We start from the raw sequence: 19052 nt of genomic DNA, 5'->3' as shown, positions 1-19052 counted from the left end.
AATTGTAGGCCTTCAGAGGACAGTGTGAAAGACTCAGATGGTCCTGAAGGACATGGAAATCTCAGAAGTAGAAATGAATACTAGGATTAAAAGTGTTCCAGAAGTAGAAAACAGAAAGAATAAAGGCCAAGCGGGAAGAAAGAATAAAGGGATATTCTAGACCAATGGACTATAGCTAGAGTTTGGAGTCTGTGTAGGCAGTTAGTGGGAGACAAAACTGGAAAGAATAGTTTGGACAGTATTGTAGAGGGCTTTGAACACTAGAGTTAAATTTCTGTTCGATGGACAATGGGAAGACATTGATGATTTTCTAGTTAGAGAGGATTTGATCCCAGCTGGGATTGGAAGCTACACCTGTGATGGGCAGATATCCGTATATACCGTCTTAGTCTGCTTGGGCTGCCATAACAAAGCTGTAAACTTGATGGCTTAAACAGCGGACATTTATTTCTCACAGTTCAGGAAGCTGAAGATTCTAAGATCAAGGTGCCCTCAGATTCAGTTTCTGGTGAAGGCCCTTTTCCTGGCTTGTAGACTGCTGTCTTCTTGCTGTGCCCCACATGGCTGAAGGAGTTACCTGTGGGTTCTTCACCCTCTTCCTATAAGGATGATAATCCCATCATAGGAGCTTTCATGACCCTATCTAAACCTAATTACCTCCCATAGGCCTCACCTGCTAATACCATCACATAAAGGGTTGGGGCTTCCACATATAAACATTCAGTCCGTACATGCACCATCTGGATGTCTGTTATAACCATAATTCAAATGAGAGGAAGATCTGAACAAGGATGAGTATGAAGCAAGAGCAAAAGGCATTGCAGAGGTTGAGGAAAAGAAGAGTTCTCAGACTCTGAAATATTGAGCCAGGGTGAGTGTAACAAAATGCTATCATTGGAGTTGTGCTTAAGTGGTTAGGGATGTTTTGGATGCTCAGGGATGTTGAATTCAATTTAAGTGATGTGACCTGAGGGCAGAACATACAGATAAGTGTAAGCCTCGAGAGAGAGATTAGGTTCAATAGAAATGTACCGTGAACAAAAAAAACACAAGCCACATATAATTTAAAGTTTTCTAGTAATTGCATTTTTAAAAAGTCAGGACAAACAAGTGACATTAATTTGAATAATATATTTTTAACACAACATAGGGAAATATTAGTCCATTGTGTAATCAACATATTCTAACATTTCAATGTGCTTTGGCTATATGTCAAGTACTCAAGAGCTGTATAGGTCTAGAATGGGAAACTTAGGAGCCAGTGACAAAGTCAGCTAATTTCTTTGCTTGGGAATGCGAACCCACATTTCAGTTGTTCCTGCTTTTTTTGCTGTTATGAACAATGCTGTTATGAAATAGTCATATACACAACTCTTGGTGCAAGAATTCTGGCTAGTATATTCCTAGGAGTTGTACCTCTGGGAAGTAGCAGGTGAAATAGTGCCAATTTGGTTTTTTTCTTTCTTTCTTTTTTTTTTTTTTTTTTTTTTTTTGAGACAGAGTTTCGCTCTTGTTGCCCAGGCTGGAGTACAATGGCACGATCTCGGCTCATTGCAACCTCCACCTCCCAGGTTCAAGCGATTCTCCTGCCTCAGCCTCCCGAGTAACTGGGATTACAGACATGCACCACTATGACCAGCTAATTTTGTATTTTTAGTAGAGACAGGGTTTCTCCGAGTTGGTCAGGCTGGTCTTGAACTCCCGACTTCAGGTGATGCACCTGCTTCGGCCTCCCAAAGTCCTGGGATTACAGAAGTGAGCCACCGTGCCTGGCATGCCAATTTGTTTTCTAAGATGGTTGTTCCAGTTTACACACCCACTAATAGTGTGTAAAAGAGTCCTCACCTTATTCCACATCCTCAGGAACAGTATAGTCACATTTCTTCATTTTGATCAATCTAGAGAGTATAAAATTGCTTTGCATTTGTTGTAATTTGAATGTTTTCTGATGATTAATAATTTTGAACATTTTTCATATGCATACGAACATCTTTTTCATTCAAATACAAATACATATTATGTAACTCATACACTGTCACTTGTGTGTTGTATTATATATTCCTTCAAATATAAAAATTTGTTATCTCACAAATACTTATTGAACATCTGCTATCTGCTACGTATTGATCTAGGCACTTGGGGAAAAAAATAGCCCCAAATTCCTGCAATCATGGATTTACATTGTGTAGTATATATTGGGTGGGGGCAAAGAAAGTAAAATACTGTACATCATATGGTGTTAGTCTGGCTCATCCATTTCACCTCATTCAGTCTTGGGTTCTGCAAATGTAAGAAGGACCTGTCTTATGATGTTTATTAAATACATATGAAGGACTTGGCACCATATCCAATAAATAGTAAGGATTCTAAAAATGCTAGTGGCAATAACAATAATAATAATAATAACAACAACAATATTATTATTTCCTCCTTTCTTGCTTCTACTTTTTCTGCAGTATTTTTTTAATTAGAACTACTGAAAATTTAAGATTAACATGTTTTTGTTATTGTTGAAGTGTTGGCCCTCATTTGGGTGAACTTGTGGTATTTTCTGCAACAAGACATGACTTTGGCTTATTTTGAGATGTGTTATTTTCAAGCTTCTTAAATTCCAAGAATCAACAGCCTGAAGACATGCATGTTTTAAAAAGCTACATCGTGTTTAATAGCCAAAAATGTGGGGGAATACCTAGAAATGTCTTGTATAATTCAGGACTGTGTTATCCGAGTATAAATGTTGCTTGAATTAATCATTTCAATCCAACCACCAATTTATTGAAAACCGACTGCGTGCAACGTACAGTGTAGAGGAGATGCATATGACCTTATTAATCTTTGAAACAATTATTTGTCCCCCTTTCTTAGATAATGATGTTGAAAATGATCTTCAATCAGACATCAGTTGAGCACTGCAAGACACATACAGGGAAGCAGAAAGAATGCAACTTCTTCTTAATAGCTGTTCGCCTGGCTTCACTGAACCAGATCTTGGATCCTTGGGTTTACCTGCTGTTAAGAAAGATCCTTCTTCGAAAGTTTTGCCAGGTAGCAAATGCTGTCTCCAGCTGCTCTAATGATGGACAGAAAGGGCAGCCTATTTCATTATCTAATGAAATAATACAGACAGAAGCATGAAAGAAAACACTTAACTTGCATGTGCACAGCTTTTGGTAACAAATATCGCTAAACCTTACTGTGAATTTAGGCATCTCTGGCATGCCACTGTTTATGCATTGAAGTGAAATTTTTGGTATAAAGCTAAATGGTCTTAGAAGCATAGAAAATCCCTATGTGCCAAAAGTAGTGAAACACAAACAAAGGAAAATATATTAATAACAGTCTAGTGTTTTTGTTGAGTCTGCCATTTGTAGCTGAATATGTGATTAATTATGTGATGAAAACATTTTTTATAAATGATCTTGGTCTATTGGGGAGCGGGGATAGTTAATATTCCAGTACACTGAATACATGAGGAATTTAACCACATATATCATTGAAGACAAGGGATAGCAGTTTGTTTTTATTCAAAGACATTGCTGTGTTCTCTTTCATTGCCTCTCTCACTTTCTGTCACTTTTTTCCTCCTTACATTAAAAAAAGTTTAATTACAGTTAAAAATGTATAATGTGTTTATAATATTCATCAATACTGTTATTCAAATGTTGCTCAATATAGCAAATTAACTCCTAACCTAACAAAGTTTAAGTTTAGTTGGATTGATAATTAGATTTACTTTTTATCTGAGTAAGAACCAATTCCATTTGTTTGAAATATGGAGTTCGTGACTACACAAATTGCTAATTATTCTTTCTTTTGAATATATTTTACATTTCTATGAGCCTAAGGAAGATTCATAAAACTGACCTATGGGAGTTGTGAAGTGATTTTTCAGAATGCTATGTAAGGACAGATTTGAGCACTAACTATAGGTACTCTGAATATATAATTTCCCTTGATTTTTCACCAAAAGTGTTCCCCAGTCTTTGACTCATTACATTCCAATACTGAGTCCAAAACAAATAAATATTTTGAAGAGTCAGTGAATACTTTCCATTGTTTGGCCTATTTATATAAGAAAATTAATAACATTGACCCTTCACAGCTCTTCTGCCTGCTCCCCAAAGTGGCTCTATCTAAATATTTATTACTAAAATGTTTTTCCTACAGTCCACATGAGTACAAACCTCAATAGCTAAGCCTGACATATTTGTGCACCAGTAGATCACTACATTAAGTTTTGGGAATTGCACTTCTTAGAAATGTCTCCCCACCAAACATAGTAATCCTGTAGTTTACGCCTGCACACAGCTTGTCGTATTCTTTGGTGCATTCATTTTGTAAACCCATTAACTTTTTATTGCAAAGATTTTCATTTGCAGTTTCTTGTACTGCTTTTCTAGTTTTTTAAAAGCTTGAGATTTATTTATACTTCTTGTAGTAACTGCATATTTGTGTGTGTGTTTAGTGGTCATTTGGTAAAGAATTAATTTCGGTAGGTGCAATATGTCTTATCAGATTGATATATACACCAGCTTATGTCATCGGGACTAATCATTTCAAATGATCATGTCAAATTGAATTTGGAGACAAAATCTGCTGAGAGTGCTTATGTAATTCATGATGGTTCTACTAATCTAAATTTTGGAAAAGATAAATAGACTATACTAAAACCTCTCTATGCCATAGAATTGGATTATCCTGTGGGTCAACTCATTGAGTATAAGACAAAGCTACCTACTTTTTTTCAAAAGTGCACTTAAATCACATAATAAACAGGCTTTACCTCTTGGGTGGTCCTGTGACCCTAAGTTCTAATCAGATAGACACAGAGGCAGTGTAGATTTGAGTGGCATGAGCATGATTAAGTTATTCTTTCCAGCATCTAGTATAACACCTGGAATATAGAAATTGTCCAATAAATATTTATTCAGTGAATCAATGAGCAGAAGTTTGCCAGAACAGTACACATTGGCAAGGCACATACCATATGATTGAAGTGCTTCATGCATTACAGTCCATCGGGCTGATAAAGTGAATTATTTCTTCTTATTTAATTACAGAAATATGAATTTACCTTCAAGTGTGCAGTGTCATATTGCTGTAAAACAAAGTGCTTTATTTATACTAATAATTTAGGAGACCGATACTTACAAATGATAGTGGACATTACTACCAAAAGAATATCACTTTTCATCTAACCACAAAAATACAGAAAGCCAAAAAGCCTGAAACTTATTCTTAACTGCAAAATAAATTCCTGCCCAGGAGATATATTTTAGGAGGGGATGAATGGCAGCTTTTGTGTTTTTTTTAACAAGCTTGAAAGGGAGGTGGAAAAGAAAGAAATTAGGTAAATGGCATATGAGTTTTGTTATCTAGACATTCGTTAGTCCGGGGAAACCTGATAAAAAATGAAAATCCCAAATGATTTCAGCCTTTTTGTGATGGCTGAGGTTAGATTTCAGAGATGTACAGAGACTAAGGCGGTGGTTAGAAAGAGTTTATACATAGTCACAGCAGAAAGACGTGTCTAAGTTTAATTTTATTGGCTTTCAAGTTCACTCATGTATACTTAGTTTGTCCATACATATGTCTAATCAGGAAAAATGCATGTATAGATTATGACATTCCTGAACTTTGAAGTATTGGTTAAAAGACAATTAAAGGCCAAGAAAACCATGTTGGAAGAAGTAAGCGAATGAAATGTAGAAATATATGTAAAATTAGCAAGTGTCAATTTTACCAAGTAGTGTTTATTTTCCAAACAATGAATTTATATACTATGCTGAGTCATAGATGAGAATGATCACATGTTACTTAATGAGAGCAGTTTACTTTTCAAATAAAATAGCTATGATGAATGTCTTAAAAGTATCTTGAAGTTGAAGAAACAAAAATGAGTTATCTCAATATTTACCAAATTAACCTAGTGCTGTATATATCCCAAGATATTTTAGGTAAATGTAAGTGTTTAATCATGCCAGATTTCAACTAGTCTGAAATACAAGGTATACATATATTTCCACTTACATTTCTTTATTTTATGAAATATCTCTTGACCATGTTGCAGAAAATAATTGCAAAACCTCATGTAAGTTAACTATGAAAGATCCTGTGAGCACATTGGTGTTGAGTGACAGACAAACTAAAAACTGGCAAACAGTATTTTAATAAGGGGGTCACTCTGTGGCAGTATTCTAATATTGGATTTTCAAGTAGATTAGGCTTTTTATTTATTCAATGCTTTTTATAATTTTGTTCTTTTTGACTCCAAATTATTGGTCAGCTTTCAACCTTCTCCACATCAGCAATCATTTAATAGTTCTTTGGTTGCGATCAACTTAGAAAAAGAAAATAGAAAACTTTTGTTCTTTGAAATTTTAGACATGCATAATATCTATTTATTTTCATAATTTAACCCCAAAAGCTTCTCCTGCAATACACAGGATTCTAGGAGCTGAATGACATGGGAAGCCTACAGAGCATTTATTATTACAAACATGCAAAAAGCTTAACTTGAAGAATTAAAATTTCTGTCTTTTATATATATAACAAGTACAAACCATCAACAATGACAAAATTTAACAACTGCTTGTTTATTGCTTGTTTTATATGTTTATATATCTCAAAATCTGTTAAAACGGAGGTCTAAAAAATGTACAGAATTGTGCAACTGTGGCTTAGTCCATAAGACTTTTCTGAGTTGCAATAAAGTGCTGACACAAAGTGACAGATGTCTGTGATATTTCATGACATAGGTTATGATCGAGCCAATTTACAAAATTTAATAACCAACCTAAACTCACATACATATTTGTTAAGAAGCTGACATTAGTTCAGTATTGTAAGGAAACTAACTAGGTGGTGATGATGATAAAAGAATTAGGAGAAACATTTTATTTGATATGTTCTCTGTTTTGTAATTCCTAAAATGAAGATTCTATTTAAGGGTTATAATTTATACAAGTTTAGTCATATACCATTACGTTATGATACCATAAGCAGAGGGCATTATGATTCTCTAGAAATATAATTCAATCAGATACGTATCATATTCATTTATATGTCACATATTTTCTTTACTGAGAATAAAAATTATCTTATTTTCAGAAGCTTTGTATCAATCAGCTTCATATAATAAGCAACCCAGATATCTACTAGATTACATATTTCTTCATTTGAAACTACACTGTTTTCTCCTAGTCCCCTTGACTCTACTGTGCTTATCCATTCTTTCACAGAAAGAAAGTAACAAACATATTTCCTGTTGGTGAGGCTGGGATTGTTTTTAAGAGGAGAGATAATAACTTCATATTTTTAAAGTGCCAGTACCCTAATACGTGAAACAGATCAGGATCTGTTGTGTAGTAAGTCTGCTTTGTTGAAGAATTTATTATGGGAGTAAAGATGAGAAGGAAAGAGATCACCATTAGAAACAAGTCAGCCTTTTCACGCTTTTTTGAGCATTTTGGAGATGATTCTACTTCTCAAGTTATTATCATTCATGCATCTCCTCAATACTATTGTTAAATGCTTTAGAATTAGAATATTTTAATCCTTTAATTAAAGTAAGCCAAACATCTAGGCAAAAACAGCCAATCATCAAACTTTAATAGGAATTCAAATATAGATTCCTTATACAGTTTTCCATGTCTGTAGAAATCAAAGCTGTAATGTTACGCAGGGGGAAATGCATATGATTTACTAACACACTTCAATGTTCTACTTTTAAAAGGATATTCATGTGGGTGGGGCAGAGAACATAGAAAAAGATATGATGGAAAACCTGTCCATTTTCTACCTGTTAAACTTCATCATTTTGCACCAGGCCCTGGAAGCAAAGAGAGGAAGGGGCTGACTGCATTTGTCTTTGACCACTTGAGCATCAGTAGGACAAACTACTGAGTGGCCAGGGGTCTTGTCTGTCAAAGCAAATGATAAGTTCACTCAGGCCATTATTGGCTGCTGAACTCTCTTCCTTCCCAACTTTCTTCCTCAAAAGAGAAAAAAATAGTTTGCCTTCTTGCTCTCCTTATCAAATATTTTTGTACAAATAGTATAAGCCTGTTTAAGCAAATCAATTAAAATAGGCACTGATTATTTTGATCTGTTTGTAACAAGTGGATGTAAGTACTATTTACATGGTGTGCCTAAGGAGGAGCTGAAATCGTTGGCACTCTAATCCATATTGTAAAGATCAGTATTGAAAGAATAGTGTTCTTCACCTCTCCTCCACAGCATCCATCCCTATATACTTGATTAAATGGAAAAGTCTATTTTATCACCTCTCTGTAAAGTTTCATGGGTAGTTATCGTCAGTGTATTTAAATATATCTTCTAGTATGTTTTAAAGGCTGGTCTTCAATACTGTGGAGACAAAAAAATATAGAGCCTCTGAAAATACATTAGACTTTTGTTGCCATTCAAGCCATAGCTAGTATGTGTATTTAATAAATGTGTGTTATTTATGTCGTGTTTGTCAATGGAAAATAAAGTTGAATGTTCTGAAATGTCCCTGTGTTTTCTTCCTGATGTAAACTCATGTCAGGAATATATTACTTATACCTATGTTAAGTATTTTGCTGAAATCATATTTGATGTGCTTTGTCATATAATAGCACAATGTAATGCAACGGCCCCATGCTATCTGGAAAAATTAGATCATTTTGTTTTATATTCCATAATCATGTATATAGCAAATTATTGTTGATTTAATATAAATCTGAGAGTTGCTCTTTTCCCTTTTTCAACATGATGTTCCTTTGTTTTATAATCTCAAGATTATTGTTCTTAACACAAAGTGCATTTATAAATTATTCTAAGCTTAGCTATTCCCCTTTCTTGTGGATTTTGGTGTAATCTACAGGCAGCCAAAATAAGAACTGTCCTTGCTCGTAGTCCAACCCTTTAATTGACTTGTGCCTGAGTATCGGTGGGAGCTGAGTATTGGTGGTTATGAATACTGTGCTCCCCAGCTATTTGTTCAAGTACTTATTGAGGTCACTATTGGTCTTCCTTCTTCAATGAAGGGAGAAACTCTGTGGAATGGAGACTGCAAAGTCAAGCTCATTAAAAGTATCCTTCTTTCTTCCTGAGAAAAGGTATCTAGGGAGAATTCTGTCCCTGGTTCCTCTCATGCAGGGGTTCTAGGCCTAGGACCAGATCTTATTGTCTCTACAATCTTGATTCTTTAGCATTTCAGGATAGGCAGAGATTCATTAAAGTAAACAAAAATCATAGCTAAATAAGAGAGATAAGAGAAATAAATTGTAGTGTTCTATACTCTTGTAGGATTACTATAGTTAATGCTAATATACAGTTTCAAATAGCTGGAAGGAGGCTATTGAATGTTCCCAATACAAAGAAATGATGAATGTTTGAGATGATGTTGATGTGCTAATCACCCTCATCTGATCACTATACATTATATGTATCAAAACATCGCTCTGTACCCTGTGACTGTCTACAATTATTATTATTATTAAAATAAATACTTAAATAAAATTTAAAAGTCGTTATGACTAGTATGGCTATGGCTGACCCAAAATTTCCACCATCATGCTGGTAAACCTACAGGCCATGGGGTGAGACATTCCCCAGTTTCATGTCCTCAGAGGTCATGGGGCCAAATGTCCTTGGGGCCAGTGTGCTTGCTAGTACTAGCCTTGAGTAAATTCATTCTGGATGGATGTTGGTCATGGAGAATTTAAGTCACTTCTCCAAGCTTGCTCTTTCCTTCAACATATATTTATTGTGTACTTATTATGTGCCAAGCTCTGGTAGGTACTAAGACCCAAGGATTAATAAAAACAGCAAGTTCTCAATGAATTTATAACCTGGTAGGGGAACAGGAAATAATCAGAGCTGCAATTAGAGTAAGCACATGGTATCATGAGAATACATGGAAACATAATGCTAACATGAGAAGTGTTCCTATAGAAGGTGACATTTAATCTGCATTTTGGGGAAAGGAATAGGTGTTAACCTGTAATGAAAGGACATTGTAGGATATTTTTCACTTCACTCTGTCCAAAGCATTGCAATTTCCAAATCTGTCAAATGGGCTAAACTTTAGTGACCCTATGGGTAGTATGGGTCTAAATAGAACCTATCTATATAACCTCTTATGGTCATCAAAGCGGCATGGCTTTAGGGCAGGGTTTCTCAACCTCAGCACTATTGACACATGGGATAGGTAATTCTCTGTCGTGAGGGTTGTCCTATGCATTGCAGGTTATTTTGCAGTGTCCCTGACTTCTACCCATGAGATGCCAGCAATACCTCTCTAGTTGTGACAGTCAAAAATATTCACAGACATTGCCAAATATACTATGGGGGACATAATTGCCCTCAGTTGGAACCTCTCCTTAAAAGCAAGGGCCACGGCCACTAAACACGTGCTATGTAGCCAAGGGTTTGCGGGATGAGGTCATCTGTGAGACCTTGGTCCACATAGGCACTGTTCTGGCATTTCCTGAGGCAGCAGGTACTAGAATGCCAGTTTGTGTCTGACTGCACAAAAATGTGGTGCTGCCACTCCCACAATGCCTTGATCACCACAGGCCCTGATCAGCTTCCATCATCACATAAACCTATTCACAGATGATTAGGTACAATGTCTTAGAAAGTATCATCTTTCTATTGATGCCTCCAATCTCTATTCTCTTTTTGATAAGAGGCCTTAGAGTTTGTATGTCTCTCAAAGTGATATCGAAAGTGAATCCTTGTTTCCAAAGATCTTTAAAAAATCTGTTATAATTCTACATCATTAGGTACATATTTCCAGACAATTCTCTCAGAAGGAGAAAACTAATTTATCAAACTCTCCCCTTAAATTAGATGTTTGCATATTTAGTCTGTATAACAAAGCTGCAGAAGCTTCATTTTATCTGAAAGATGATTTTTATAAGGACAAATATTGGGCAATGTCTCTTGACGAGCCTGTGACTTTCTGAGTTCATGCCAGTCTTCAATTCCTCAGGTCTAGAGTTATTATCATACATTTTGATAACAGAGTTCAAGTCCTGATCTCTATAACTGACACTACTGAAACCTATTGTTTGTATAAAATGGGAAGATGGATTTACCTACCACACTGAAAACCAAAATCTGATTTAAAAAAAAAAAATGCAATTAGAATGAGGGAGCTAATCTGTTAACTGTAAGTTTCTGAGGCCAAGTAACAAAAGACTATGGATAATCAGCGTTCATGCATAATATTCTTATGCATTTTTTAAAAGAAGGCTTTGAATATAACATACAAGGTTATTTGAATCTGATTTTGCAAAGAACATTGAGAGAAGATAATTCTGAAATCCACAATTGAGGCCGTTTTAAGTTATATTTAATTAGAAAGAACACTGGTTCTTAATCATTTTAGGATCAACAACCCTTCTGAGAAACTGATGATAGGTATGTGGTACTCCCACAAAAAGGGCAGAGGATTTTTGCACAGTGTCAGAAATTGTACGGACCTGCCGAAGCCTGTCTATAGACCTCTTGGGCATTTATGCACATAGGTTAAGAAATCCTTCTGTGAGAGTCTCTATGATTTAAGGAACTGCAAAGCTTTACATGTTTGGTTAGGAAGCTCAAACCTAAAACTAGAACTAAGTCAATGTAACTACTTCTCGGTGAATGCCAAAATTCCTTGACATCTGACTATATGTCCATAATAGTAAGTCAATGTAATTGGAGGTAGAATTATTATAAGGAACTGCAATAATTTTTTTCTAAAAGTTGCTGTCAGGTGATGATAAGAAATAACACAATTCAATCTGAGTGGAGCAATATAAGTTACTCATCCCAGAACAGGTTGAAAAGTGAAAGACCCAATTTAAAAAACTTACAAGTTATCCAATGACGCATTTGCCTTACAATAAAGAGGTTGTTTTAGTTTTGCCTTGTGCTGGCCCAACAAGAGAGATTTATTATGTAGTTATTTTAAAAAATCAATTAAGAAAGTCATCTACCCACCTTCCTGGAAAAATGTAATCTCCTATACACAAGCAAGCTACATGGTTAAAATGTAACTTTAGGATACTAGGATATATATGTGGACACATATCTATTTATACTTCTATAGGCATTAAATTTTTGCATTGCCATTCAGAGTGCAAGTGGCAGGGTTGACCTTATTGACTGAACCTTTGAATAAGAAAACAAGACATGCATTCACAGACCTTCGTACAAATGTATAATTAATAATGATTTAAGCCAACCGTTAAAGCTATTAGTAGAATGTCTTACTGATATTTACAGTTTGCATTTCTCTGGAGGGAAAAATGCAGAGCAATTAATTACATGTATTTTTGCATTTATTTTTCTTTATTAAAGAAGATGAAAATGGAATCTTAGGGCATTGAAGTATTTGTCAATCATAAACAGTTCTTTGATACCAAAGCATCGTGCATTCTGGATGTATGTGCATGAATTGGACAGATACACAGTATGTGCATGACATTACGAATTGATTTTAATGAGTCAGCAGTGGTTCGTGAGTTGGAGTCTTCTCCTTAGAAGATCCATGAAGAGCTGTTTTTAGAGGAAAAGCAATTGTCCTTTGTTATTTTCAACATTTCTTGACCATTTAAATTTTTTCAACATTTCTTGACATTTTTATTTTAAGAGTTAAGGGGACAAAATGGGTTTTTACTTGAAATATTTTGGAGAAATAATATTGGCATATTACCAAGTGTAATCACTGCCTTAAATGTTGGGCAGCTCTAATTAGATATGCGTGACTCTAATCCCTGTCCCAGACTTTCTCACACCATTAGTAATTCAAAGCTGAACTAATTCATTTATTTTGGCCATATGTAATTTAAAATAGTTTAAAGTATATTTTAAATACAGTCATTTTACAAAAATGCTCTCTAAAGTTTTGCGTGTCATAATGAAAGAGAAAAATGTTCTACATTGGACAAGGGGTCAGAACACCTTGGTCTAATTATTTGATTTGTTATTTACTGGTTACTTGCCCTTGACAATTCATTAAACCTCTCTGAATAAACTTGAATTTTCTTATCAGCATAAGATTGTTACAATTAAATGAGATAATTAAAATACAGACCCTTTTTTTTTTTTTTTTTTTAGAGATAGGGTCTTACTCTGTCCCGAAGGCTGGAGTGCCATGGTGTGATCATAACTCATTGTAGCCTCCTGGGCTTAAGTAATCCTCCCACCTCAGCCTCCCCAATGGCTAGGACTACAGGCATGTGACACCTCACTAGGCTTATTTTTTTAATTTTTTATTGTTTTTAGAAACAAGTCTCACTATGTTGCCCAGGCTGATCTGAAACTCCTGGCCTCAAGCAATCCTCCTGTCTTAGCCTCCGAAAGTGCTGGGATTACAGGTATCAGGCTTTGCACCCAGTAAAGACACCTGAAAGTGCTATGCAAGTGGTTAGTGTTACTTTATCTTCATTTCATTAATGGAACAATATTAGAAAATTAATTGTGATTGTTCTCATCTCATGTATAATACAGCCTTCCCAGTTTAGTATTGGGTAATTGCACATTCACCAGAACACACAAGCGACGTTAGAAAACTGGTTCTTGTCACAGACAGGATGTGTGAACTTGGGAAAAATACACAGCGTCTTTTAGGCTTAGTACCTCATCTGTAAAATAAGGGGATGATATTTCTATGTGGTATCTTCTCACTGAAAAGCCATGATTCTCCTTTCTCTCTGGAAATGTCATGAAGGTGTTCTTGTCAGCTAAACACAGACAAGCTTTTTTCTTCTGAGTCCTGGAAAACAGCTCACAGGAAACCTCTAGGAGACAAAAATAGCAAGACTCAAAAGTGTAGGTTCTTTTTTTTTCTCCAAAAAGAAATTTCAGGTTCCCACTCTCTCTCCTGAATGAGACTGATTTCTTTTCTCAACCAAATTGCAAAATCCTTGAATACAGGTACCATGTCTTCCATTTGTTAAGATTTTCTGCCTCCTTTTGTTTACTCCTCATCCTAACTACTAAATCCTATGCCTTCAGTTGTTAAATGATGGGTATTTATTTATTATTATTATTATTATTATATTATTATTATTATTATTATTATTTGAGACAGAGTCTTGCTCTGTCTCCCAGGCTGGAGTGCAGTGGCACTATCTCGGCTCACTGCAAGCTCCGCCTCCCGGGTTCACGCCATTCTCTGGCCTCAGCCTCCCGAGTAGCTGGGACTACAGGCTCCCGCCACCACGCCCGGCTAATTTTTTTTGTATTTTTAGTAGAGGCGGAGTTTCAGTGTTTGCCAGGATGGTTTCGATCTCCTGACGTCGTGATCCTCCCACCTCGGCCTCCCAAAGTGCTAGGATTAAAGGCGTGAGCCACCGTGCCGGCCCGAGTATTTATTTATTTATTTATGACTAAGGAACTATTGTAACAAAGAGTAAGCTACATAGATTTTTTATACACTTGTGCTTGTTTGTGTATATGTGAGGGAGCAAGAGAGATCTCTGTTATACCTCACATGTGTATTCCTTTTCTTAAGTTTTTTCATAAGTTTTTATTAAAATATTATGTGCATCTCTTTAAAAAGTCAAATAGTGCTGAACGGCTTCTCATGCGTGAAACCCACAGTCCCCATTCTAACCCTAACCCTACACCACCTGCTTTCCAGTGGCCACTCCTTTCAGCTTATTTTTTCAACGTTTCTTTCTAGCATATGCCACCATACTTTTAAAGAATATATTGTTATGTCACGCTTAATCAACTTTATAGACATTATATGCTGATTTTCTATTTTGCTGGATTTAGCTCTCTCCTCACCCATTCTCCCGTTATAGTTTAACCGACTTTTATTAAATCAACATTCAATGTTTGCATTTTCATAATGATGAAAATATCCTTCACTGCTGAATCAGTAGTACTGTGATTATGTTTCTTTTCTTGAATACACTTCTCTTTTTTTTCTAGAGTTACGAACTCATCAAGTTTTAGATTTGCTTAACTTTGCTTTGGGACAATGGCTAAATCTTAACAGTCTTCCAAGTGCCCAAACCTATCTGATAATCTTTACCCACTTTGGGAGTGTAACATTTTTCTGGTTTTCTCTGCTATTCATCCTTTACCCTCTTTTTTCCTATTGATATCCATTTGTCTAGATTCCATGTCTTCCTCCTTCTTGAATTATTCACTCATTTTGACCTCACCTGCTTTAAAATGAACTTCTTAATAGTAAAAGGTGTTAAGTAACCAAACTCCTAGAAATGGAAAGAGAATGCTTTCAAGGACACATGAACACTAATGGCATTTTAAAGAAACTTGAACTGGTGATAATGACAATAGTGGCAGATACCATTTTATGAGCACCTATACTTTTTGTATGTTATCAAATTCTCATGTCAACAACAGAAGGTATGTGTTATCAGCACTTTACAGATAAGGAAACTGCGGTTCATGGAAGACAAATCACTTCACCAAGTCCACAAAAGTTAATGAGAAATAAAGCTGGGGTTCACACCTGATTTGGAGTTAGAATATAATCATTGTGTTATCCCTGAGCAAATAATTACTACTGTGATTAGTTTCAGAAGCCTCAAGTTTATCTTCGAGGGTTTGTCTAAAACCCCATGGAAGAAAGGCTTTGACTCTATTATTAATGTCTGGACATTTTCAAACCACTAGAAATAATTTTGGGGAGCAGTGGTGAGGCAGCTTTTCTAAGAGTGCCGATTAGATTAAGCAAACAAGATTCTCAGCAAAAAAATGTGAAGGTCCATATGTTCAATCTAGGCATGTGCACATGACTGCAAATATTTAGATCCTTCCTTGTTTGATCAGGACCACTTCTGCATTGGAGAGACTACTAGTCTCCTGGAGCAGATGGTTGTACAGAAAAACCACACTTCTGCTTCTACACAGGCCTGCGGTTTTTGCTAAAGCCAAGAGTTTATCACAATTTGGGTTACTAAGGATACATCTCTTTTGGCCCTATTGGCTTTTGTTTCTTTTTTTGTTTTTCCTTTTGCACGTCCTCTCTGACTTGTAACTTGGGAGAATGCTTACTGAAAAGTGGAAGGTACTTGTGCTTCCTAGTTACAAAGAAACTCCTAAGAGACTGTAGAAAATTCAGGACCTAGGGCAGACTAGTTGTCATCAGTGAAACTATTCTGATCATCATCTCTCCCTGCTTAATTTTGAAATTTGCTTTAGCTTCTTCTGGGAAAATACAATGCAGTTTGAGGGGAGCACATTTTGTCTTTCAGAAAGAAAAATTCTTGCCCCCTGTTTCTGAGTTTTCCATCCCTTTTTGCTAAGAGGTGAAATCTATTTGGTGCATTTGATATTTTATTCATTCACCAGGTTTCTCTTCAACTGACTGCTCTCTGATTTCCACAGAACTGATCAGACTGATTAGAACAGTGCAAAACATTTTGTTCAAGGAAACAAAATCTCAGCGTCTCCAAACTTTAATTCTATTATTATCACTGAATGAATTCAGAATGCAACCTATCCATAGATATATAAACTTGAAAAATTTGTACATCTTGATGTTTATCTTTAGTCTTCACTGTGTACATTGCCTTTTGAATATTTCAATGTAAGTGTGACAATAGTCAACAGTTCTCAGGCATCTCTGGGGTCAATTGACATTTATTTGAATGAATTCAACCCAATTACATTATATATATAATATATACATCTTGCTCTGTCACCTGCCCAGGCTGGAGTGTAGTGGTACAATCAGGGCTCACTACAGCTTCAACCTCTCAGGCTCAGGTGATCCTCCTACCTCAGCCTCCTGAGTAGCTAGGACTACAGGCATGTGTCACCATGCCCAGATAATTTTTGTATTTTTTGTAGAAACAAGGTTTCACCATGATCCCAGGCTGGTCTCAAATTCCTGGGCTCAAGCGATCTGCCTGCCTCAGCCTCCCAAAGTGTTGAGATTACAGGCGTGAGACATTGTGACTGGCCGCAAATCTTTATTTATCTATTTATTTACTATCCCATAGGTTATTAAACCAAACCAAATGAGTCACTGCTTAGGGCAAATGGTTGAGTACTAATTTCCTTTCTGCCTACCCATTTTTATATAATTTATCTTAGAAATGCAACTTGGAGATCTTCATAATGATTTGTTGTTAATATAATTTTTAAAATAATGTGGTAATTTATGAACTTCATTTTATAAAAGCAAGGTTTAATAAGAGAATGAGTTCAGAAAAAAAAAAATTGAAATAGCAGTGAATGATGCCATCCACTTGAAGTGTATTAGTGGGAAGCACTGCTCCATTTCATTGAATGAAGAATAGTCCACTCAACCTTAAGGGATCATTCTCATTTGCCAAAAACAATCCTGTGGAAAGGAGAGAGGGATATCCTCAGAGAGAGACAAGGATATCCTCAGAGAGAGACAAGGGGCAAGTCAGATGTGAAGTTAGGATCTCTTGGGGGACGATAAGTATCATGGTCAGATCATTCTTGGGGGTGTAAAAGTATATGTTTCAGAGTCACATCTGGGATCAAATTTTGGGTTAATAGTAGTAGGAGAACTTGAAATAAATTTATTAAACTAAGATTTTTGTATCCATATATATGAAGAATTAGGATTTTTGCACTTACATTATAGGGTAGTTGTGAGGATTAAATGAGGATTAAATGTTTTTGGCAAATGAGAATGATTCCTTAAGGTTGAGTGGACTATTCTTCATTCAATGAAATGGAGCAGTGCTTCCCATTAATAAACTTCAAGTTAATGTAATCATTCATTGCTATTTCAATTTTTTTCCGAACCCATTCTCTTATTAAAACTTGCTTTTATAAAATGAAGTACATAATTTACTGTATTATTTTAAATATGTGAATATTTAAAAATGTGAATATTTAAAATATTTGGATATTTCAGAAGAGTAGTGGGTACAATAAATATGGAGAAGGCAGTGTTGTTGTTGTTGGATTAGCGGTGGTAATTGCAGCTGCAACAACAATAGTAATTACCTGAGGAATCTGTAGCCCATATTGGTAATGTGAAAAAACATATCCTGACCTCTGTACTCATTCGTTACTACTATTTTGGGAGATTCAAACATAAAGCGTTTTGTTTGAGAGCATGGAACTGAAAATCAGACTAAATGCGATGGCATATCCTCATTCTGCTGATTTATTCGTTGGCTGACCTTAATCAAGTTAATTTTTTCTAAACCTCAATTTGTTCTGCTGTAAATCAAGATAATAATTTTACCTAAAAACATATTAGTTGCAAGCATCCAATGAAATAATGCATGCAAATGTTTATTTAGTGCCTGGTATGAAAGCACTCAATAAATTGTTATTATTATATTATTATAAATTGTTATTATTATTTTGAGATGGAGTCTGGCTGTGTCACCCAGGCTGGAGTGCAGTGGCATGATCTTGGCTCGCTGCAACCTCTGCCTCCTGGGTTCTAGCGATTCTCCTGCCTCAGCCTCCCGAGAAGCTGTGACTATAGGCATGCACCACCAGGCCTGGCTAATTTTTGTACTTTTTTTTTTTTTTGAGACAGAGTCTTGCTCAGTTGCCCAGACTGGAGTGCAGGGGCGTGATCTCGGCTCACTGCAAGCTCCGCCTCCCGGGTTCCCGCCATTCTCCTGCCTCAGCCTCCCAAGGAGCTGGGACTACAGGCGCCCGCCACCACGCCCGGCTAATTTTTTGCATTTTTAGTAGAGATGGGGTTTCACCATGTTAGCCAGGATGGTCTCGATCTCCTGACCTCGTGATCCACCCACCTCGGCCTCCCAAAGTGTTGGGATTACAGGTGTGAGCCACCGCGCCCAGCCCTAATTTTTGTACTTTTTAGTAGAGATGGGGTTTCACCATATTGACGAGGTTGGTCTCGAACTCCTGACCTTGTAATCCACCCGCCTTGGCCTCCAAATATAAATTATTATTATTAATATTAAAATCAACCGCAGAAGACTTAAGTTGGCCCAGTTTCCAACTAAGGTTGAATGTCTTCACAAGCATACAAATTTTATCCAACCTCTCAAGACTTAGCATAAGAAGGCAAGGATGTGGTTCAACTCCATAGAAAGTAGAAGAAAAAATAAGAAACAGCAAAATAA

The 19052-nt window shown here is 36.0% G+C and overlaps 1 protein-coding gene across 3 annotated transcripts in view; it reads left to right on the top strand.

Moving 5' to 3' along the window:
• The window catches only part of PTGER3 (prostaglandin E receptor 3), a 203774-nt gene that overhangs the window by 33989 nt on the left and 150733 nt on the right, over positions 1 to 19052 (top strand). For all 3 annotated transcript variants that reach the window (XM_050804760.1, XM_050804739.1, XM_050804749.1), the window contains exon 2: positions 2866 to 3045. In XM_050804760.1, coding sequence (XP_050660717.1) covers positions 2866 to 3045 — 180 coding nt within the window. The remainder of the gene's footprint in view (positions 1 to 2865; positions 3046 to 19052) is intronic.

This window comes from Macaca thibetana, chromosome 1, assembly GCF_024542745.1.
Source record: "Macaca thibetana thibetana isolate TM-01 chromosome 1, ASM2454274v1, whole genome shotgun sequence".
Classification (NCBI taxonomy): Eukaryota; Metazoa; Chordata; class Mammalia; order Primates; family Cercopithecidae; genus Macaca; species Macaca thibetana.
Note: the sequence above shows the minus strand (reverse complement) of the source record. Positions and strands in the feature narration are given on the sequence as shown.